The sequence below is a fragment of the Periplaneta americana genome, chromosome 12 (genome assembly GCF_040183065.1).
Source record: "Periplaneta americana isolate PAMFEO1 chromosome 12, P.americana_PAMFEO1_priV1, whole genome shotgun sequence".
NCBI classification, from domain to species: domain Eukaryota; kingdom Metazoa; phylum Arthropoda; class Insecta; order Blattodea; family Blattidae; genus Periplaneta; species Periplaneta americana.
In genome coordinates this window covers 39,638,479-39,658,874 of record NC_091128.1, presented here as the reverse complement: position 1 = coordinate 39,658,874, position 20,396 = coordinate 39,638,479, and the positions used below count along the sequence as shown (strand labels likewise).

Here is a 20,396-nt window from a genome sequence, read left to right as displayed (position 1 = left end):
AATGATATTATTCAGTGACCACACTATAACAATTAAATTGTTGATGATGATAATAATAGTAAACTACTCCCAAGTACTATAAATGATAATACATGCATTTAAAGACCAACCTTGTATAGTAAAACTCCATGGCAAGGTCATTCCAGTGTTTATCATCTGGAGGAACAACAGACTTCACTGCACATGGTCCAGTTCCTCCCCAAGATTCGCAGGCAAACACCACACCATACTGACCTCGCCCAATTTCTTTCCCTTGCACTGGCATTCCTAAGTGACAGAACAGCTTTATTGCAAAATAAGCTATTGTAAATCCTATTCCTTACGATTTCACAGAAAAATGTAATATAGTATAGGAGCATATTTATCCAATTTAAGAAGACTTTTTTTCAATTATTCAGTCATCAAAAACATATCCTCGGCTTTGAATTGATGTCATTCATGCTGGATTAGTAAAGAAAGCAATATTATTTATCAACTAAGCTATAGCCACAAATTAAGAGTGATCTACAAAATATGGCAGAGGCTGTATATTAGAAAAATGATCAGTTGCAGCAGCGTAACTTGAGTGTGTGTAACAGGTGTCATTTTCAGTTTACAGTTCATGTTGCATAATGCCTGTCTCGTACCCCAACAGTCACAAAGCCACAAGAAATTTCATTATCATTTAAATCCAATTTTTAGTGGACAGATATGAACCAGGCAGATGTTGGAATTATCTAAGCAGACTTGTTACCACCCCGGAACACATGTGATGATCAGCATGATTGGTCGGCGACAGAAATAGGTATCATCTTACGAATTTCGGCAATCTACAAAAATTATCATGTAAGCAACAATCCATGTTTTGCTCACTAGATGCTTAAATAGAGAAAATTTCCTGATTTTACACATGACTCATTCCACGTCAATACAGACAGTTTAAAGAGAAAAATGACTTTCAGGTAACCAATTTTTATGAAACTTTTTTTTAGGAATTCTATCAGTAAAAAAAAAAAAAAAAAAAAAAAAAAAAAAAAAAAAAAAAAACACATGCACGCACACAGTTATTTTTATTGTCCCCAAACTCCTTAAATTTAATGGTTACAAAATATATACATTTTCATAAAAGTCTGAACATTGTTTCATGTTAACTTTAATATCTCATATTCTAATTGTTGTAGGAGCACCATTCTAGACTCGTTTTGAACTTAACTAAACACGCTTTCGACACATATGGCGTTGGAATAGATAATATAGCAGTTTGTCTGTTTACAATTTTAAATTTAAGGAATTTCGCTACTCTAAAACAATATGAAAAAAACATAGTTGCATTCTCCATTTTATTTTCAGTATGTGCGCAAAATCTCAGGATGGGACTCAAAGAAGTTCCATACCTATGGAATATTTCATATAAAACAATTTTTACCTCGAAAAGGAAGTAAAAACGAACAAACTTATATTAAACTTTTTTGTTTGAAATATCTCAAAGAATAACTGCCTGAAATTAATGACATTACTTACAGCTCATTCTGTATATCACTATAGACTGTCGACCACTTTGGATCACTCAGCAAGGCATCTCCTCCTTAGAACATTTCGTGTTAGACTCCATCCCTATTTTTATGGTAAAATTTTGCAAAAAATTTGGGGCTTATACACGAATAACTACTGTATATAGCAATCTCTCAAACTGGACTAGATTAACACAATATGGTCATCAAATTAACACTGACCAAGAATATGTAAATTTTCTATTTTCAAGAACAGTACAGTAATTTAAACTTATTTAATTGTTAGGAGAAATTATGGGCAAATTTTATATACACGCTCATTCACTTGTAATACCTTAAATGGAATTCACAATTCTTTTATCACTTATTTAATCAGACAGCATACATTGAAGCTTACCGTATCTAATCATGTCGCACATTGATGTACTTTCTAATGCAAGACGAGCAAGTCTTGGTGTGTGATATTTTCGTATAGCAATGCGTTGCTCTTCTGTTCGCTCTAACCTTCCTGAATAATGACTTTCCAAAGATCGAAGGGCAGATTGAAATGATTCATGCGAAGATCTCACTTTATCACGAAACTGCAACAGAACATTCAGAAATTAGACACTTCTCCACAAAGCAACTCAAATTACTTGATTAAATTCAAGGTTGGATCTATTTTCACCACTAAAGAAGAGAACTACTCAGTTCGATCACTGATATGACACTGCTAAATGACTTTTCAATTAAACTTGATTAATTAACAATGCTATATCAATTGCGTGGTTACCTAGCAGTAAAGAGACATGTCTGAGCACAGCTTGTAGCCACACAATTGACATGAGGAATGGTCACTGTTCAGAGACTAAGGGCCGAATTCATAGTCAACACTTATCGTAAGGAAACACTTAAGCAGTTGCTTATAATAATTTCCAATTCATAAATCCCACTGAAATGAACACTTATTCAAATAAGGTAGCTTGTCAGTTTACTCAAGTGTTTCCTCATATGCATTGTAATCAGATGATCGGTATACTATGGATGGTGATTATGGTTTAATTTAATTTATTGAGTTCTGTAATTAAAATGAAAATGAGTTTCGACAAGCAAAAGATATATCAGAGACATGGAAAACCCTTTAGAGATGTATAATGACCAACAATTTAAGAGGAGATACCGTTTCGACAAGAACACTGTTGTGGATATTCTGGTGTCTCTCATTTCAATTCACAATACAACCATGAGGCCTACCGATTTCACCACTGCTGAAAGTACTGGTTGCTTTGAGATTTTATGATACAGCAGCATTTCAGGTAGATTTAAGTGGCATTTTTTTTCGTAAAGTATTCACGTCCCAACAAAGTGTTATTTGCATTTTTGTTTGTATTCTACCCAAGGAATAAGCTGTTAAAATTTGCATAATTATACCACTTCCACTTTGTATACCATAAAATAACTGAAAAATAAATTAAAATTATTTACTTACAGGAATATTTCCGGAGTTTGCATTAAACTCAACTGAAATTTTATCCCATGTCAATTTCTTCTTTTGCAGAGAACTATTATCAATTTTTTTTACTTTCGACGATATCTCCATATTTCATAACTAGTTATCTTAGCTCACTTCTTTCTTTTCTGTAAAATGCTTTCTGGAAATCTTGTATAATTTTTAGCTCTATAATATTTACTTCTGCATTTGTGTATGACAATAATGCCGATTTAACAATTTGAAGGCGCTGGAAAACAATTGAATGTAGGAAAGCGCTTACGTCTAGCCATGTTGCCATATTTCTTTCGATGTCAAGGAAATGCTCAGGGCATATGAATGAGTAGCGTCTCTGCAATACGATCTGAAATAAGTGCTAAGGAAACGCTCATTACTTAAGTGTTTCCTCATTTTATAAGTGACGACTATGAATTCGACCCTAAGTCCCATCTCGGAATCATCATGTACACTTTGTTTACATACATGTGTTTTGCACAGAGAGATTCGAAGTCCGATCTTTGTAATGAGAAGAAAAAGCTCCATCACTAAGCTATAAATGCTTCGTAGGAAACATGTTGTTTCGTGACATACAGGTATGTTGTTGCTACGAATTGATTTCATCCTCAGACCTTGATGCTTAATATTTCCCCGTGTGAATTTCGCATTAACCCGAAGTGGCACTTAAACAAATTACACTACAAGACAGGAAATCCATTAGAACAAACGTACTACATCTAGAATTTCCTCTTCCTAATATGATGATGAAAGTAGAGCCAAAGTCTATGAACAAAATATATTTTTTACCATCACCCATTTTTTTATATATCTTGATTACATAGTTTTAAAACATGTATCAGTAATGATTTGTTAAATAGCTTTTTTTTTAACTTTCCTGAGTTAATGATATACAAACCATTTTTTTTAATCATTTGACAGCAACATAGATACTTATTTACAAATGGCTTTTAAGGTTCATTGCCGCCTTCACATAAGCCTGCCATCGGTCACTATCCTGTGCAAGATTAAACCAGTCCCTACCATCATATCCCACCTCCCTCAAATCCATTTTAATATTATCCTCCCATCTACGTCTCGGCCTCCCCAAAGGTCTTTTTCCCTTCGGCCTCCCAACTAACACTCTATATGCATTTCTGGATTCACCCATACGTGCTACATGCCCTGCCCATCTCAAACATCTGGATTTAATGTTCCTAATTATGTCAGCAGGTGAAGAATACAATGCGTGCAATTCTGAACTTTCACCATTCTCCTGTAACTTCATCCCTTTTAGCCCCAAATATTTTCCTAAGAACCTTATTCTCAAAACACCCTTAATCTCTGTTTCTCTCTGAAAATCACAGTCAAAGTTTCACAACCATAAAGAACAACCGGTAATATAACTGTTTTATAAATTCTAACTCTCAGATTTTTTGACAGCAGACTAGATGACAAAAGCTTCTCAATCGAATAATAACAGGCATTTTCCATATTTATTCTGTGTTTAATTTCCTCCCGAGTGTCATTTATATTTGTTATTGTTGGTCCAAGATATTTTAATTTTTCCACCTCTTCGAAGGATAAATCTCAAATTTTTAGATTTCCATTCGTATAATATTCTGGTCACGAGACATAATCATATACTTTGTCTTTTCAGGATTTACTTCCAAACCTATCGCTTTACTTGCTTCAAGTAAACTATACAGACTCTGCTGTAAGTTTCACTGAGACACATTTTAATTAATCGAACTAGTTTCTTGGGAATACCAAATTCAATAAGAATATTATATAAAACTTCTCTCTTATCTACGTACGGAGTTAATGTTCTCAAAAGAATATTGGACAAAATTTTGTAAGATGTAAACAAAAGTGATATTCCTCGAAAGTTACCACAGTTAGTCTTGTCCCCCTCCTTAAAAATAGGTACAATTATGGACTCCTTCCATTGCTCTGGTACAATTTCCTGTTCTCAAACGGCAAGTACAAGTTTATAAATTTCACTAGATAATGCGCTTTTACCCTCTTGTATTAATTCTGCTGGAATTTGACAGTCCCATTCCGAGGCTTATTGTATGGATTCGTAACAAGTGTCTTTTACAGTGATGGGTTGTTAGCCCTTTGCTCAATCCCCAGGCTGGAGGACCGCGACTGCTTATTCAATACATTCACAGCTACCCTCCATATCTGGAGGCCGTCTCCTCTACCCGCAACCTTAGGACGCGCCATGCCGTGGTGATAGGGAACCACAATACACGGCACATAGATACTTAGAAGACAAATATTTTATAGTAAATCACTACTATATTGTCCATTCAAAGCTATTGTATTGTATTGTTTTGTATTTATTTACATTCCACGGTATTCATACATTGCTTCACAGATAGAATATGGAACAAGTAAAAAAAAAAAATCTTAATAGTAGTATAAAGTCTTAATTATAATCACAGTCTAGTTGTACAGAAGAGTTCTACAATATAGTCTACTAGTACAACACAAAGGTTTAGTATCAATACTTAATACAAGACAGAAATATTTATGAAGCGTTGAATGTCATAAACTCACCTACAGAATAGAAGGCGTGAGAAATCAGGTATGGTACTTCTTTAATTTGGCCCTAAATAATCCTATGTTTTTAAGTTTGATTTTTTATATCCATAGGGAGGCTATTAAAAATTTTTACTGCCATATAAAGCGCTCCTTTTTGATAGCATGATAGACTTGCTGATGGAGTGTGAAAGTCTATATTATAGAACTAAAGCATAAGTCCAATAGAACTAATTCTGATGTATGCTGTATAGCATAACTGTTTCATGTGTATTCATAAAATTTAACCAGAATGACAGACACATATTTGCAATCATAATTTATCTTACAATACATGAAGTAGAAATTAATATTGTCTCTCATATCTTTTAAGCTGTTGAACCTGGACAATTCCTGACGATCTTATTACAATCATTTAAAAAATAAAATCAACATGTAACTTAACTGTTTTTGATTAGGTGAAGGACTTCAACAGAATCAAACATTTCATAGTCCTTCAAAGACATGAACTTAATAGGTTTAATAGCTGTTCTAGAACCTTTGATAGGGTAAAAAGTTTCGAAATCCAAGAAAATTAAAAGTTTCACTTGCTAAGAAACTGTATTTTTATTTGTCAGTATTTCGATCAATGCTATACTAATATATGGGATGAATACTGTGCTAAGTTGCTCAACTATGAAGCAGGTCATGGAACTGGTCTACTCATACATTCCACAGTGACTTCAATTTAATTGAAACTTAATTGTGCACTCTGTCTTAATTAAGTCATCTGGTTCCATCTCCAACGTGTCTCAAACTAGTGAGGTATAAAGAACTGCTCATCTAGTAAACTTATATCAAACTGTATTCTTACTTGGGTTGAGATGCTTTTTGAAAGCCGGGCTGCACTCAAGGAATCCAACATCTCTGTGGCCACTCTCTTTTTCCAGCCAACATCTAGACGACGTGTTGCAGTCCATGGCAATTGAAATGTGTGCAGTAACTTCCGCAAACGCTCCAAGAATGTTTGTAAAAAGGATGATGATGATGAGGTAGTAAGTTTCACATTATATGCTGCAGTTAATATCTACAAAAATAAATAAATACAAAATTTTGTTCCTACCTCTTTAAAGTCCATTCTTTTCCGTTTCCCTCTCCACAAAAAAAAAAGTCCACATGTATAATGGCCATTAAATGAGAACAAAATGTAAAATAATTCATTTTAAATCTTGTGTACACCACTTTTAACACTTGAATATAATTAATTGATGAACTAGTGGACTTACTCGTGTTAACACGAGTAAGTCCACTAGTTCATCAATTAAGTAAAATAATTTATTCATTGCAGGGTCAGCTGAACCTTTGGGAGTTTTGAGAGATTGTGTGCATGCTTCTCTCTCTTCCTCCCCACCTCACGGTCCAGTGTAACTATACCAATGTTCAGCATTCAAATGTTCCATCCAGTAATTCTCGAAACACGTTTTAATTTAAAACAATTAAATACTCTTTATGAATGCTATTTGTATCTGTACTTATATTTAATGTCAACAACCGCAATACAAATTATGGTGTACCTTTATATTTCTGTTTTTAGGTCAAACCATACTATCCATATATAATTTCGTATAATTATGTTTATATTCCAAAGGTAGCTAAAGTGCTTACTCCCTCATGACACAATGGCAATAAACAGATATTGTTATTAAAACTAACTCAATCTAGTATGATTCTCCTCAATATGTGTACCCCTCCCAATAACTTCATCTCAATCTCTCCTATGTCACTTCTCACAGTTAAAACTCTGCTAATGTCATTTCCGTGCTCTGTTCACTCCAGAATAACTGTAACTACATTCACAGTCTTTACAAAATACCGTGTTCACGTTTCTTACTTTAACACTTCACAATATATTAATGATACAATCTTACCTGTTTAACTGCATCACTAGCTGACAAACTCCTTTCCTGATCATAGCAATTCTTCTCCAAACTTTCTAAACATCGCTGTAATGTTCCCACAAAAGTATCTTGGAGACAATGTACTGACTGGACTAATTCTTGAGCAACTGCAGAACTCAATCTAGTCAATACTAAATGCTGTATTTCTGATGTAGCAACTAGTACATCTTGTGGTGATTCAACTTCCTCACTGTCCAGTACTGTTACTCCTGGTACAGAAACACAAACATACAAACATCAAAATTAAAAATTAAGCACTGACAATATCCAGGTTCCAAAGAACTATTACTAGGTACATCTCTCATCACCAAAATACAAGAGATGTGGATATTAAATTGGATTAATTATTAGGCTGATAACTTAAGAATATGAACTTCAGTAATGCTGTACTAAGTGCCTCCTCAAATTATTGCAATTAAATATTAACTAAAAAATCACAAAATAATTTAAGGTATGAAAAAATTAAGAAATACATTTTAAGAATACTTTTAACTATTAATCAGAGAAAAATTCGTTCCAGCACTGGGAATCGAACCTGGGACCTCTCAGCTGTGTGCACTGAGCACTCTTTAGAGAAAAATTCGTTTTGGCACCGGAAATTGATTCCCGGTGCCAGAACGAACTTTTGTCTAATTAATGGATATCTACAGCATGGCTACAATGTTTATTCAATGAGGACGGTGAAACCTCATACATGAATATATGTATACTGTAATACTTTTAATGTCAAATGTCTTATCCTAAAATGCTTACAAATTTATTTTAATAATTATTCTTACTATAATATTGATGCATAAACTCATAAAAAAAATGCTACAGTTATACTTTTAGTAATTTATTTTCAATTTCGAAAATACAATTTTTCCATTTGAAAATATCTGGAAAGTAGAAGTAAGTATGTTACAGAGAACAGAATTACTATAATCTAAAGATGTATAATATGAATTCGGTGGCGGAGGTGGCGGCAGCAGCAGCAGCAGTAGCAGTAGTAGTAGCAACAGTAGTAGTAGTCATTCCATGTCAATTCAAACATATGTGGACACACTTTCTACCACACCATCCCCCACAGATACAGCAAATGGAAGTCTGCTCATTTTTAATCATACTGCAAGATTTTCCTTCCTATAATTGTTACTTTTTTATATCACATCATTAAATTTCGCACAGAAATATTATCTGCCTTTATGAAACCATGAGTAAATAAATTTCTAATTTATCAAAAATATTTCCTCAGTTGTGCTCTTTTGGTCATTCACTTAAAAATCAGACATCTGTACTAGTTTTATGATGAAGACATGGCATTTTTTTTAGTTGGTTATTTAACGACGCTATATCAACTACGAGGTTATTTAGCATCGATGAGATTGGTGATAGCGAGATGAGGCCGAGGATTCGCTATAGATTACCTGGCATTCACCTTACGGTTGGGGAAAACCTCGGAAAAAAAACCCAACCAGGTAATCAGCCCAAGCGTAACTTCTGAAATGATCTGCCTGTCTGTCCTATGTAGAAGTTGTTGCAGGTGTGACATTTGAGTTTATATATGCCTGTGTGGTTGTATTTGTTTGTGTTGTTTGTGTGTTGAGATGTTTTTGTAGAGTGTTATTTGTTCTGTATGCGATGTTGTAATTTAATTTCTTGAATGAGGTTGCAATCTTGTGTGTGTTTTTGTTTTCGTATGTTAGTGTGATATATTTTTTGTGTTCTTGTGTTTGTGTTGTATTCTTATGTTTTTTGTGATTATGTTTTGTCTTACATATTATGTTGTCTATTAAGTTGGGGTTGTATCTATTTTCTTGTGTTATGTATTTGATTGTGTTTAGCTCTTCTTTGTAATCATGTTGGTTCATTGGCATGTTGAGTAGTCTGTGTGTCATTGTTCGGAATGCAGCTTGTTTGTGTTCTGTTGAGAGGTTGGATGTCATTTCAAATGCGTTACAAAGAACACATCACAGCCATAACAAAATTACGAAACACTTCCACATATGCAGAACACATCACAAATGCCAACCACACCTACAGATACATCAACACAGACATGGAAATTCTACACATCCAACCAAAAAGCCAGAAACTAAACACACTAGAACAATATGAAATATACAGACACACAAAAACACACCCTAATGAAATTCTCAACACACAACTCAATTTCAGAACACACACACTCTTTGACTCCACATTACACTACACAAACACATACTCACAGGAAACAAAACAAGAGGTGCCAAGACCAGCAACGACCAGTTCTGAAGAAGACCAATAACAGGTCGAAACATGTAAACCAGGCACGATAGAATTTAACACAAGAAAGTCATATGATACATATTCCGAAATAATGTTGTGTTTTACTTTTGCCACATGATGTATTATGCAGTAATACTGTGAAGAAATGAAACTTCATATGAGGTAAACTTCCGCCGTTATGAGGACATAAATGAGTCATTCACATTTCGTAATAAATTCAAGCTTCATCTGCAGCAGAACTTATAATCCATATTCTTACCATGATACTGGTACTCAGCTGCAATCTCGATGAGATCTTCCCTCATTTCCTGTAATGTTACTTCAATTAAACGAGTGATCTCCTCTTGTTTCTCATTTGCAACCATCATCAGACTTCTGTACAAATCTGCCTCCTTCTCTTCAGCATAATGAATTCGACGTGGTGTGATTTGAATCTCTCTTGCCATATCAAATGCTGAGAGAATAAATCTTCGCAAACATTTACTGTGAATCTACAAGAATAACATGATTAATTTAGTAAATTATGGTAACTTCATTCATTGTAATCATAAATTTAATACAGTGGAAGTCCAGTATTACGAGTATGTATTATAAGGAGATGACCGTTATGATTAGGGACTGGATTTCTAGGTTTTAACCCATTTCCTTCCTTGCTCCCAAAAACAAAACAGATATCCTTGAATCATGTATTCTGATGAACCTTATAAAAAATGGAATGGTAGAACCTAAATATATTACTTATCACTAAAGAACGAGAACAGAATATGAATAATAACAACTTGAATATTATTTATATCGCTATAGAACAATAACAAAATAAAATGATAACTTGAACAAGCACATGCATCGTGTAACATCACTGTGATCCGAAGTAAACATAGAAAATATTTGCTCTTCACGAGTGCAGCCATTTTTTTTGACAGCTGTACATCAGTTGTTGGCTTAGCTTAATCAGGGAGGTTTAGTTACATGGAATGTGCAGATAATAAAATTTGAGCATTAATTTGTGAATAAACTGTTCACTTTATGCAAAAAAGACAAAGACATAAATTGTTCATCTTTTTAATATCTATCGCGATATTCACAGTAAACCTTAAAATTTTAGAGAGATATGAAAACATCGACAAGAAAACTTTCCACATAATTTATTTTTTATTGGTTGAACTATGTGTTGTAGAAAAATATTTCATTAGAAGTATTGGTTCTATATCATACAAAGAACTTCCTGTTAAAATTTGTGCACTCAAACCCCCTAACAACCTATATATTTTATATGCACAATTATCCATTATTTAAATAATCAATGGTTTTCAATCTTAATTGTTAATTTTTAATATGTAACAACCAGAGATATATATTGGTATATGTTCACTAACTTAGACTATTATTATTACTGTTCACACTTTTAAAATCAAGGTTTTTATACTCTTATTAAACATGTTCTGTGTATTTACCTATTTCTTAGATTTTAAGAAGACTTTGTAACATAATTAATTATTACGTTCATATACATCAATAATACACTACCTGCTGATGCCTGAAAGAGCGAAAGTATTTGTAGCTTTTACTTGTTATCACATGTTGTTTGCATAGTGAGTGATTGACAATAAAATGACAATCAAATGAAGGTTTTTTGCATAATTATTTACTTGTTTATATTGACTTGACGGTTCAATATCTTGTCCAAATTATATGATTTTAAATCCAAATCTGAAGATAATCGCAACGAAATGAACAGTCACAATTACACAGAATGGCTACAAGAACGTCTTATTCCAAATCTTCTGTCCAGGTACATTGTTGTTCTGGATAATGCACTCTATTACACAACAACAAAAAAAATAGAATCCCAATAATGGTTCCTAATAAAGAAGAAATTTTGAGTTAAAAATATAAAATCGTAAAGACGGAATTATTTCAAACAGTGAAACAAAACATGGGCAACCTATCACACACAGTTCTTAAACAACTAATCTCAGAGACAATAAGCCAGTCAGTAGATGTGTTGATCTGTAACTTTGTTATGCTTTATTGGAGGAATTGAATAGATAATAATTAATATAATTGTGGAGAGTACTGATCAAGAGGGTGAAGATATGAATTCTGTTATGTCTAGTAACAATGATAGGAGTAGAGACTGAAATATTAGAGAATTTATTCTAAGCATTGGGGATTCTTAAAATATTCTTCTGTGAAAATTGCATTTTCAATATACGGTTTATGTCAGAAAAATATCTTCCTGTATTACTGCCATAATAATTTTACATTTAGTCTCTATAAATATCAAGTGTAAGGATAAGTTATTGTGACATTAAACATTTTCATGTAATATTTTCACACTTTCGTACAACGACATTTTCACTTCTTTTAAAGAAAGAATATTAACATAACAAGAAATTCAACTGTTTATTTATAAATAAACAAATTGCGTTACATTACATTTTCAGTTCATTTTTAAGTGTGTTTTAACAAGATTTCTGATTTTGTCTATCTTCTTTGAACATGCAGAGACACCATCTTTCAAGGGATTTGGTTCAAATAGCAATTCGATTACAACAGCATGGTAAATGTAAGTTCGATATCAGATTTGATAATTATGTACCAGAGTGTGATTTCTACTGTAATTGGAAGGGATTGGTACACAGAAGACCTGGTAATAAGTCAAATCGTAAGACTTCCCCTCAAAAGGATCGTTACATCATCATTCAAACAAGAACACCATTTACCACAGCCAGATATTTACAGTATGAAATTGGCCTCTTAGCATCAGATCATACAATTCGTCGAAACAGACTATGGAAAGACGGTTTGCACTCCTATAGACAGTTACAACATCCATACATAATATAGTTGCATGACATACTTCCCAATTGAGTTGACTCATCGATACATCACAGTGTTGTGTCACAGTGATCCACACACCCTCTCCCTTGTCACACACTTCATTTTTTCCTATGCCAATTCTATGGCATTTAAATCACACATGCCTAACAGGAGTCATAAAACTATATGACAAAAAGTTGAAACAACAGTCAATTTCGAATGGTCTTTTCTTCGGTTTGTGCTGTTTTACAAGCTTATATAAATCTACTTCGTGCATTGAGTCATTTACTGAGAGTCCCTTATTTCTCAATCTCGTCAACATATCGTCGGCTTACAAGCAAAACACAAAAAGTAAAAAATATTACCCCTGAGAAAAAGAATGATCTTAACAAAACTGAATCCTCAAAATATTATTTTTAGTAAGTAGTTTCTTTATATATATTTAATTTTTCAATTCTACGTTTATACACATACATTATGTACATCATATATGCTTTTTCCTCAGACGTAATATTTTTTACTTACTGTGTTTTGCTTGTAAACCGATGATATCATTCATTGCATAATATTAATTATCTTGTTATTGGTTAAAGTTTTATTTGAAATATATTGAAAGTAATTTATCAAATGAAATAATATAAATATAGTAAAGAAGAAGCTAAACAGTAATAGTCATCTTAAGGCTATTATTTGTGGAACAAAAAAAATATTAAAGTACTCTAGTAAGTTAGTGGTTGATACAGTAACAAATTTGTCATGCACTGCGATGTTTCGCTATACTGGACTTTCACTGTAAACATTTATGCACTAAGTAACGTCATGTACTGTAAAATGGGGTAAAGTCGGATATTTCATGAGGTTTTTCATTAAAAATTCTATATTTTTCAGAGTACAGAAGTATGAGATTTCATATACAGCATGTCCAGGAAGTCCGTGTATCCCTAAACCTTACTAGTTTCTTATTAGCATATCATATTTTATTATTATATTGTAATTATTTATTATTATTAATATTCATAATACTAGTAATTGTTGTTGGTGCATTGTTGTTATGTCGGTGTACCATTATTATTATTGTTGTAGAGTTCGCTTCACTCGATCATCATTCTGCGAGTTGAAATGGCAGGCACAAGTTCATTCGTGTGATGCTAATTGTCTCTTCTATGTGAGGATGTCCATGTACCCTTACACTAGTGACTAACCTCTCTTCAACAGATCAAGTGAGGCGAGCTCTACAACAATAACAATAATGGTACACTGACATAACAGAATAGTATCTCAGCTTCACCCATATGTGTCCTGTGTAACGATCCAGCAGAAATGAATGAAGACCACTTGAAGACCTGTGAAGCATTAAGATCAGAAGAAACTACAGTTCAAAAGTATTGGAAAGAACGACTGCTAATGGCTTCATTGCCAAATGCAAGGCACTAGACAACAACAACACTGACATAACAACAATTACTAATGCAAATTTAGCTTTCAGGTAAAGTTTCCTATGAAGCAGGCTTGAATAATTTCAAGGGAAAAATTGTTCAACAATCATTACTGTTATGGACATTAATAATAATAAATAATTACAATATAATAATATAACATGATATGCTAATAAGAAACTAGTAAGGTATAGGGGTATATGGACTTCTCGGACATACTGTATATCTTCCTATATCCTTCTATTTAATTGTTCTTCATGGCCAAAATAATTGCAACAACAGAAGTGCTCTTCCCCCCCCCCCCACACCTATGGGCATGTCCGACTTTACACCACTAGCAGGGGAAAAGCTGGACATGTGTGCAATGAATTATTAGACCAGGTTTCAAACAACGAAGGAGTAAAGTTGGACATCTAAAATTCATGTGAAATATATTTAAACCACATATTCACGTATTTTTATAATCAGTTTGTAGTACAGTAGTGGTTGTCATGTGTGATAGCGGTTCTGGCAAGCATAAGAGCTACACAAAAGCAGCAAGTGTGATGTTGCTAAATATCGACCCTGCATATACAGATGTGTTCTTAAGTCATTTATACTAAGTACCAATATTATTGTAATATTAAAAGAACTGACTGGGCCCAACGTCCTTATATGTTCGTGGTGTATCCAACTTTTACCCAAAAAGTTACAGTGATTCACTAAAAGGACTGTCAACAGCTGAAATTAGATTCTCACACATGAAACTTTGCACACAATATCATGATTACAAATATGTGGAAAAGTTTTTCTTAACTTGAATTCTTGTTATAACTAGGTTTCAGCTTACTTTTAAAGACAACTCAAAATTTCTATTGTTCTATAAATGCTCTTTCTCACAAAGAAACATGGAAGATGTAACCAGGGAGTATACAGGACCAAAGTTAAAGATGTGCTCTATCAGGTAATATAATTAAATTAGGTTCGCTGTTCAAACACTAGTCAGCAGTAGCAATCAAATCAAAGATTACAGTAATGTCCATCTTTTCCCAACTGTCCTACTTTTCCCCATTTTACGGTAACATTATCTGTTACAAACACATCTCAATATTAGTAGAATAACAGAAATCACTTACATCATTAAGGGTAGAAGAAACTTGTACCAAATGCGACTGCAAACATCCACGAACAAAAAATAACAACTGATCAAGTTTATGTAATCCATCAAGGAAATCACTGCCTACAGAAAACTGACCACAACAAGGTCTAGTTGTCATGCTACGCTCTCCAGATTCTGTTCCTTCTAAGTGGAGATAGCCTGAAAATATAATTAAAGTTATTCTAGCCTACTTTCCTTCACCAGGAAACAACAGATTATCTTAAGAGATCACTGATGTCTTAGATCATTTGATTTTCGAGTCCGATCTTAATGAATCTTGATATGGGTATCATGCTGGATGCCAGCTATAATTATTATCTTCAGTTCAATGTGACGAATACTGAAGGTTTTCTGGTAAATTAAAGAACTGTGTTAATTAACGCAAAACACGCACAAAAATTTCTACGCAGAGACATAGACTACATTATTGGAATTGATATCTTAAGTAGATATACCCTGCTTTTATGATTGTGGCTATCAATGATTATCTGTACTTCAGTATAATTTTCTTTAAATTATTGCCCTGCTTTCTGCGTGTGCATAAAAAATAAGTTGCATCTTGTCAACACTTAGCAAATACTTGACTTCGATCAGACTGTTGATTCAGTAGAGTAAACATGGGCACTTTGCTCTCCATATGTTAACAAAAAAGCGCAACAAGCACTGATCTATTTCTTGTAAGCTGGTGTACTGGGGCTGCGCGAATATTGGGAGAGTGTTTTACCATAGCAAGATTATAACAAATGGATAAAAAAAAACAGTCAAACATTAAGCACGATAAAGAATCAGGATTGAAAGGCTAAACCATATCCTCAATAGGGCAAGGATTGTGATGATTTTGTGTGTTATTCTTGGTGAGGCAGAGATGTTACTCAGATGGAAAAACTATTGAAATGCATTTGTCAGGATATATATATATATATAAAAATATTTAATGACAAGATATTTCCTAGCTACTACTATGTTTGCAGTTCACTTTTATATATCAGACTTCTCTTTGTTGCTTTTCTTTCTTTTTTTATTGATTTAAGCTGAATACCACCAACTTTACTAACACTTAGTCATTTACAATGAATATCAACACTGATTTATACGAGTAAACTTGTCTTCCATCAAATGTAAATTAAAATGAACTTTCCTGAACTGTAAGTAACTGCTCCATTGTTGTAGTGCATCACTTTTCATCATTAATTCTGCATCGACTTAAGTAGCAACTAAAAAGATGTGAAGGTTGTGTTGTTATTCTTAGATATTTTTAAGAATGCCCACAGTGAAATAAGTATCATCTGCAAATCAAAAAGCCTTTGTATCTCGATATTGTAACAGTCTATTTAGAATCGACATATTACTTATGTCTCTGATTAACTTTTCATGTTCTTTACTGTGTTAATTTTTAGGAAATTACCTGTTTTTTTTTTTTTTTTTTTTTTTTTTTTGCTGTAGTTGTGATTGGAGATTGTGATGTGTTCTGTGTATTGTACAGTTTGGTTATGGCTGTAATACGATCTTTGTAACATGTATGAAATGAGGGGTTCGGGTGTAAATAATGGTAAGGGACGTTTCAACAAAAGTCAAGTTCATGCACGCAGATAATGACAATGAACTTGCTGTACTTATATCAGTAACTAATTCCTCGTTTCCTCAAAATATGGCAGCACTATGCAGTGTCAAACTTCTGAACCCATCTCCTTGTGACTTGCTTGTGGCATGTAAATAGTGGTAAGGGTCAACAAAATGGCTACCAGTAGTAGGCACGTGCAGGGTCGCTGACAGAATTTATGGCCCCTACGCAATACTGTACTCAGACCCCCTTGCAAAAGTACCAATTACAAGTTACCAGTTATTCTAACCATAATAACTATTTGCAAAATAAGTAAAAGATAACCCCATACACAGATACGAACCTAAAAATATACACTTTTATTACATGAAAACTTTTAGCAAAACTTTACATTAGCACATTATATTATATTCATAGAACATTATTCCTAAACACCTGTAATTTCTAACTTGCAGTCCAACATCAACAAACAACTCTCCTTGACTTCATTGATGCAAAATCATCAATTATATCATCAAAATTTAAAAACCTAGCAAAATCGCTCTCCAGACTAAGGAGGCCAAGGTTACTCAGTCATTCTTGACACACTGTTTATCTGAATACATTTTTTTATTTTATTCATTTTGTGGTGAAGGATCTTTCAATATCAGCAATTTATTGTCACAGGAATTGTATAGAATATTCCAATGGCTATGCAAATATTTGGAAATAAACTGACCAGTTTTAATTCCCTCAGACTATCTAGGAGAGTCATAGATTTCAGTGGGGTTGATCCTAAATTAGAGGCATGAATTGATTTTATATATTTCGGCTAATCACTGATCTCTTTGTTAATATTTTCATAATATTTTTCAAGATTAAATGTTAAGCACAGGAACGCCATTTCGTAACTTCAATTAAGAAATATGCCAAATGAATTAATTATCTTTACACCAAGAACGGATGCCCCCTGGACCAAATTATCGTATTTTATAATTGTTTGAATGCAACAGAAGCCAGAAGTCTTGCTAAACATGTTATTGCTAAAGCACTATGAAATGGCGTTCCTGTGCTTATCAATTGCCTTTTCAAGCAGTCTACCACCCATATTAATATCTTCTAATTTTTTCTGTCTCTCCTTGTGCTTCTCAGCTCCCAACTTACGTCTGTACTTGTCCATTGCGCAGTTGAACTGTAATCGGTAAAACTAACGAACAGAATTTACTGGACAAACGACAACAAAAAGACGAAAGTTTCGACACGAAACATAAAATGTACTGAAAAGAAAACGTGATCCTGTAACTTCGGTTTGGAAGAGTCCACTAACATATTGTGGTGGGCCAGCCAATAAATAATTGAAAGTGTTCAGTACAAGTGATGGGAACATAGTTCAGGCAAATTCCGGGGCCCTCAAGTGTCATGTAGGTGAATGTTAATGCGGGAAATGGATATTCTGTTATATAAAAGTCAAATATTTACACATGAAGTGGTAATTTGTATTAATTCTACTATTGTTGAGTTAATATGTCAAATTTATGTAACAAATATTCTTACAAAATTTTATAGTACAGGTATGTATCTACGAATAATTATTCATGATAATAAAAAGTAATCAGACTCACTTAATCTGACGGGCCCTTATTGCTCACGGGCCCATATGCACTCGCCCCCTTTGCCCCCCCCCCCTTCTCAGCGGCCCTGGGCACGTGTGTAACTTGAATGTGCAAAGTGCGGAGTGTATAGAGGAATCAGTGAATGATTTGGATAGTGCTGACTCTATTAAAGATCAGATCATGTTCCTGATAAAGATAACATGTATGAAAGGAGAAATAATCAAGTAAATATAACGTATAATCTATTCACGTAAATAATGTTAAGTGCAGTATGTTAACATTGGTTACTTGCTATATACTTGCTATACAAGAACTGTGGAAGATGTACAACCTATTCACGTAAATATGTTAAGTACTGTCCCTTAACATTTTTTACTTACTATACAGTGGAAACAACATAATTTTTGTAATAGTAAGGTTAGGTGTAATTTAACTGTGAGGCCTAATGTTTTAATATTGTGGGTGAACCGAGTGCGTCACTACTGCCATATGTTTCGTCTTATATTACCTATTTAGTCTGTGCTTGAAACATAAAATCCGAACAGTACAAAAGTAGCTTATAGTATATTGTTTTTCTAGCACCATCAGGCAATTTCTAACAGTCATTCTCCACAGATCACACAAGTAATTGTTTCTCCAAGTCAAGTTGAAGAAAGTGATGTTCACGATGACAATAATCAGTCAGGTGGAAATATGTACAAAAGAAAAAAAGTCACAGTACATAAGAAGAAATGAAAAGAAAAAGAAATTAGGGAAAAGAATATAAGATGTACAGAGGAAAGGGACAAATTATTGAAGAAAAATGTGCAGGTCCACCATGTGAATGTCCTAAACGATGTTTTCAGTTAATTATTACCAGACATCGGATTCTACGGCAAATGCCTATTTTGTTTCTTTAGGAGAAAAGTAAAAATAATTATTAATATTTGTGTTTCATGGAAATTGAAAGGTATTCAAAGAGTTTTATAGTGCCCTAAAATGCCCTAAAACGGTTATTAGAGCCTAATTTGTTAATATTCGCCTAAAAATGCCTAACTCACTGTAAAGTTTCGCATTTTACTCTTACTTTTTATAATTTATACATGCATTCACTGCGAAATTTAAGGCATTTAAAAAGTGGAAAGTTTGCTTCACACCGGCCATGAAACCATTTATAAAGGAAACAAAATGTTTTGAATCTCACGACACTCGCAATAGATTTCACCGAATTTAACATGTTTGGAGGCATAAATGCCGACAAAGAACCAACCTTAGTTTTGAAGCAGGCAACAATCACAACATGTGCTGCTACCGATTCAGAAATATACTATACTATAAAAATGACTGTTTTCGGTCTGAAACCGATTAGCTGTACTGCCCTTCAGAGTGTCATAAAATCACAATTTTTGGAGAAAGAGTGTTTTTGAAATATTTATGAAAAGTCGTAAAACTGCGAATTAGTAGGGTAAACCGTTACAAAATATTTAAAAGAATGGCCCTCCTAGTGTTAACACTACCAGGAAATGCAACAATAAGTGGAACTTTGTATTTTTGTCCAATTGAATCTCAATAACAACGGTTCATTTGAATGCTCGTTAACAGTTGCTCTTTCCCTCATCTTATTTGTGTTGAGAAGTTTTGAGCGGTAGGACGTTTTCCTGTGAAGTTTAACGCGATAATGCCGAAAAATATAAGTGCAAAATCTACATTGATCCGGCAATGGCTAACAGAATATTCAGAATTCACTTATGATGGAAAAATAATATTCTGCAAGATTTGTAGCAAACAGGTATGTAACAATAGTTGAAATATATAAATTCTATTAATTTTAATGAGTAGGCCTATAATATTTATACATTGACTGAGCTATCCTGAGGTATAATTCTTTTTAAGACCACTACACTTTAACCTTTTAAATTCCGATAGTTAAAGTATTTGCAGGTCATTAAAATTTTGATTGTTCGAACCCACTAACTTTGTGATAGAAATACGGCAATACAACAATTAGGATTTTATTTTAATTCAGTTTACTTTACATTTTTAAATTTCGCAAGAAAAGAAGTGCCACCTAAAGCAGCATGTGCAAGGAGCGGCTCATAAGGCTAAAGCTCAGCAGAAAAATCAACTGCAACAAACTTTACTAACACAGCCTACTTCATCCAATCTCAGCAGCAATTTCTATGC

General features: G+C 33.5%; 1 protein-coding gene across 2 annotated transcripts in view; it reads right to left on the bottom strand.

Annotated features, from left to right (window-relative positions):
• Positions 1 to 20,396, bottom strand: part of LOC138710320 (dual serine/threonine and tyrosine protein kinase-like) — a 98,116-nt gene that overhangs the window by 32,103 nt on the left and 45,617 nt on the right. For both annotated transcript variants that reach the window (XM_069841128.1, XM_069841127.1), the window contains 6 exons: positions 15,058 to 15,239; positions 9,943 to 10,174; positions 7,407 to 7,645; positions 6,353 to 6,565; positions 1,888 to 2,071; positions 111 to 267 (listed from right to left, as the gene is read on the bottom strand). In XM_069841128.1, coding sequence (XP_069697229.1) covers positions 111 to 267; positions 1,888 to 2,071; positions 6,353 to 6,565; positions 7,407 to 7,645; positions 9,943 to 10,174; positions 15,058 to 15,239 — 1,207 coding nt within the window. The remainder of the gene's footprint in view (positions 1 to 110; positions 268 to 1,887; positions 2,072 to 6,352; positions 6,566 to 7,406; positions 7,646 to 9,942; positions 10,175 to 15,057; positions 15,240 to 20,396) is intronic.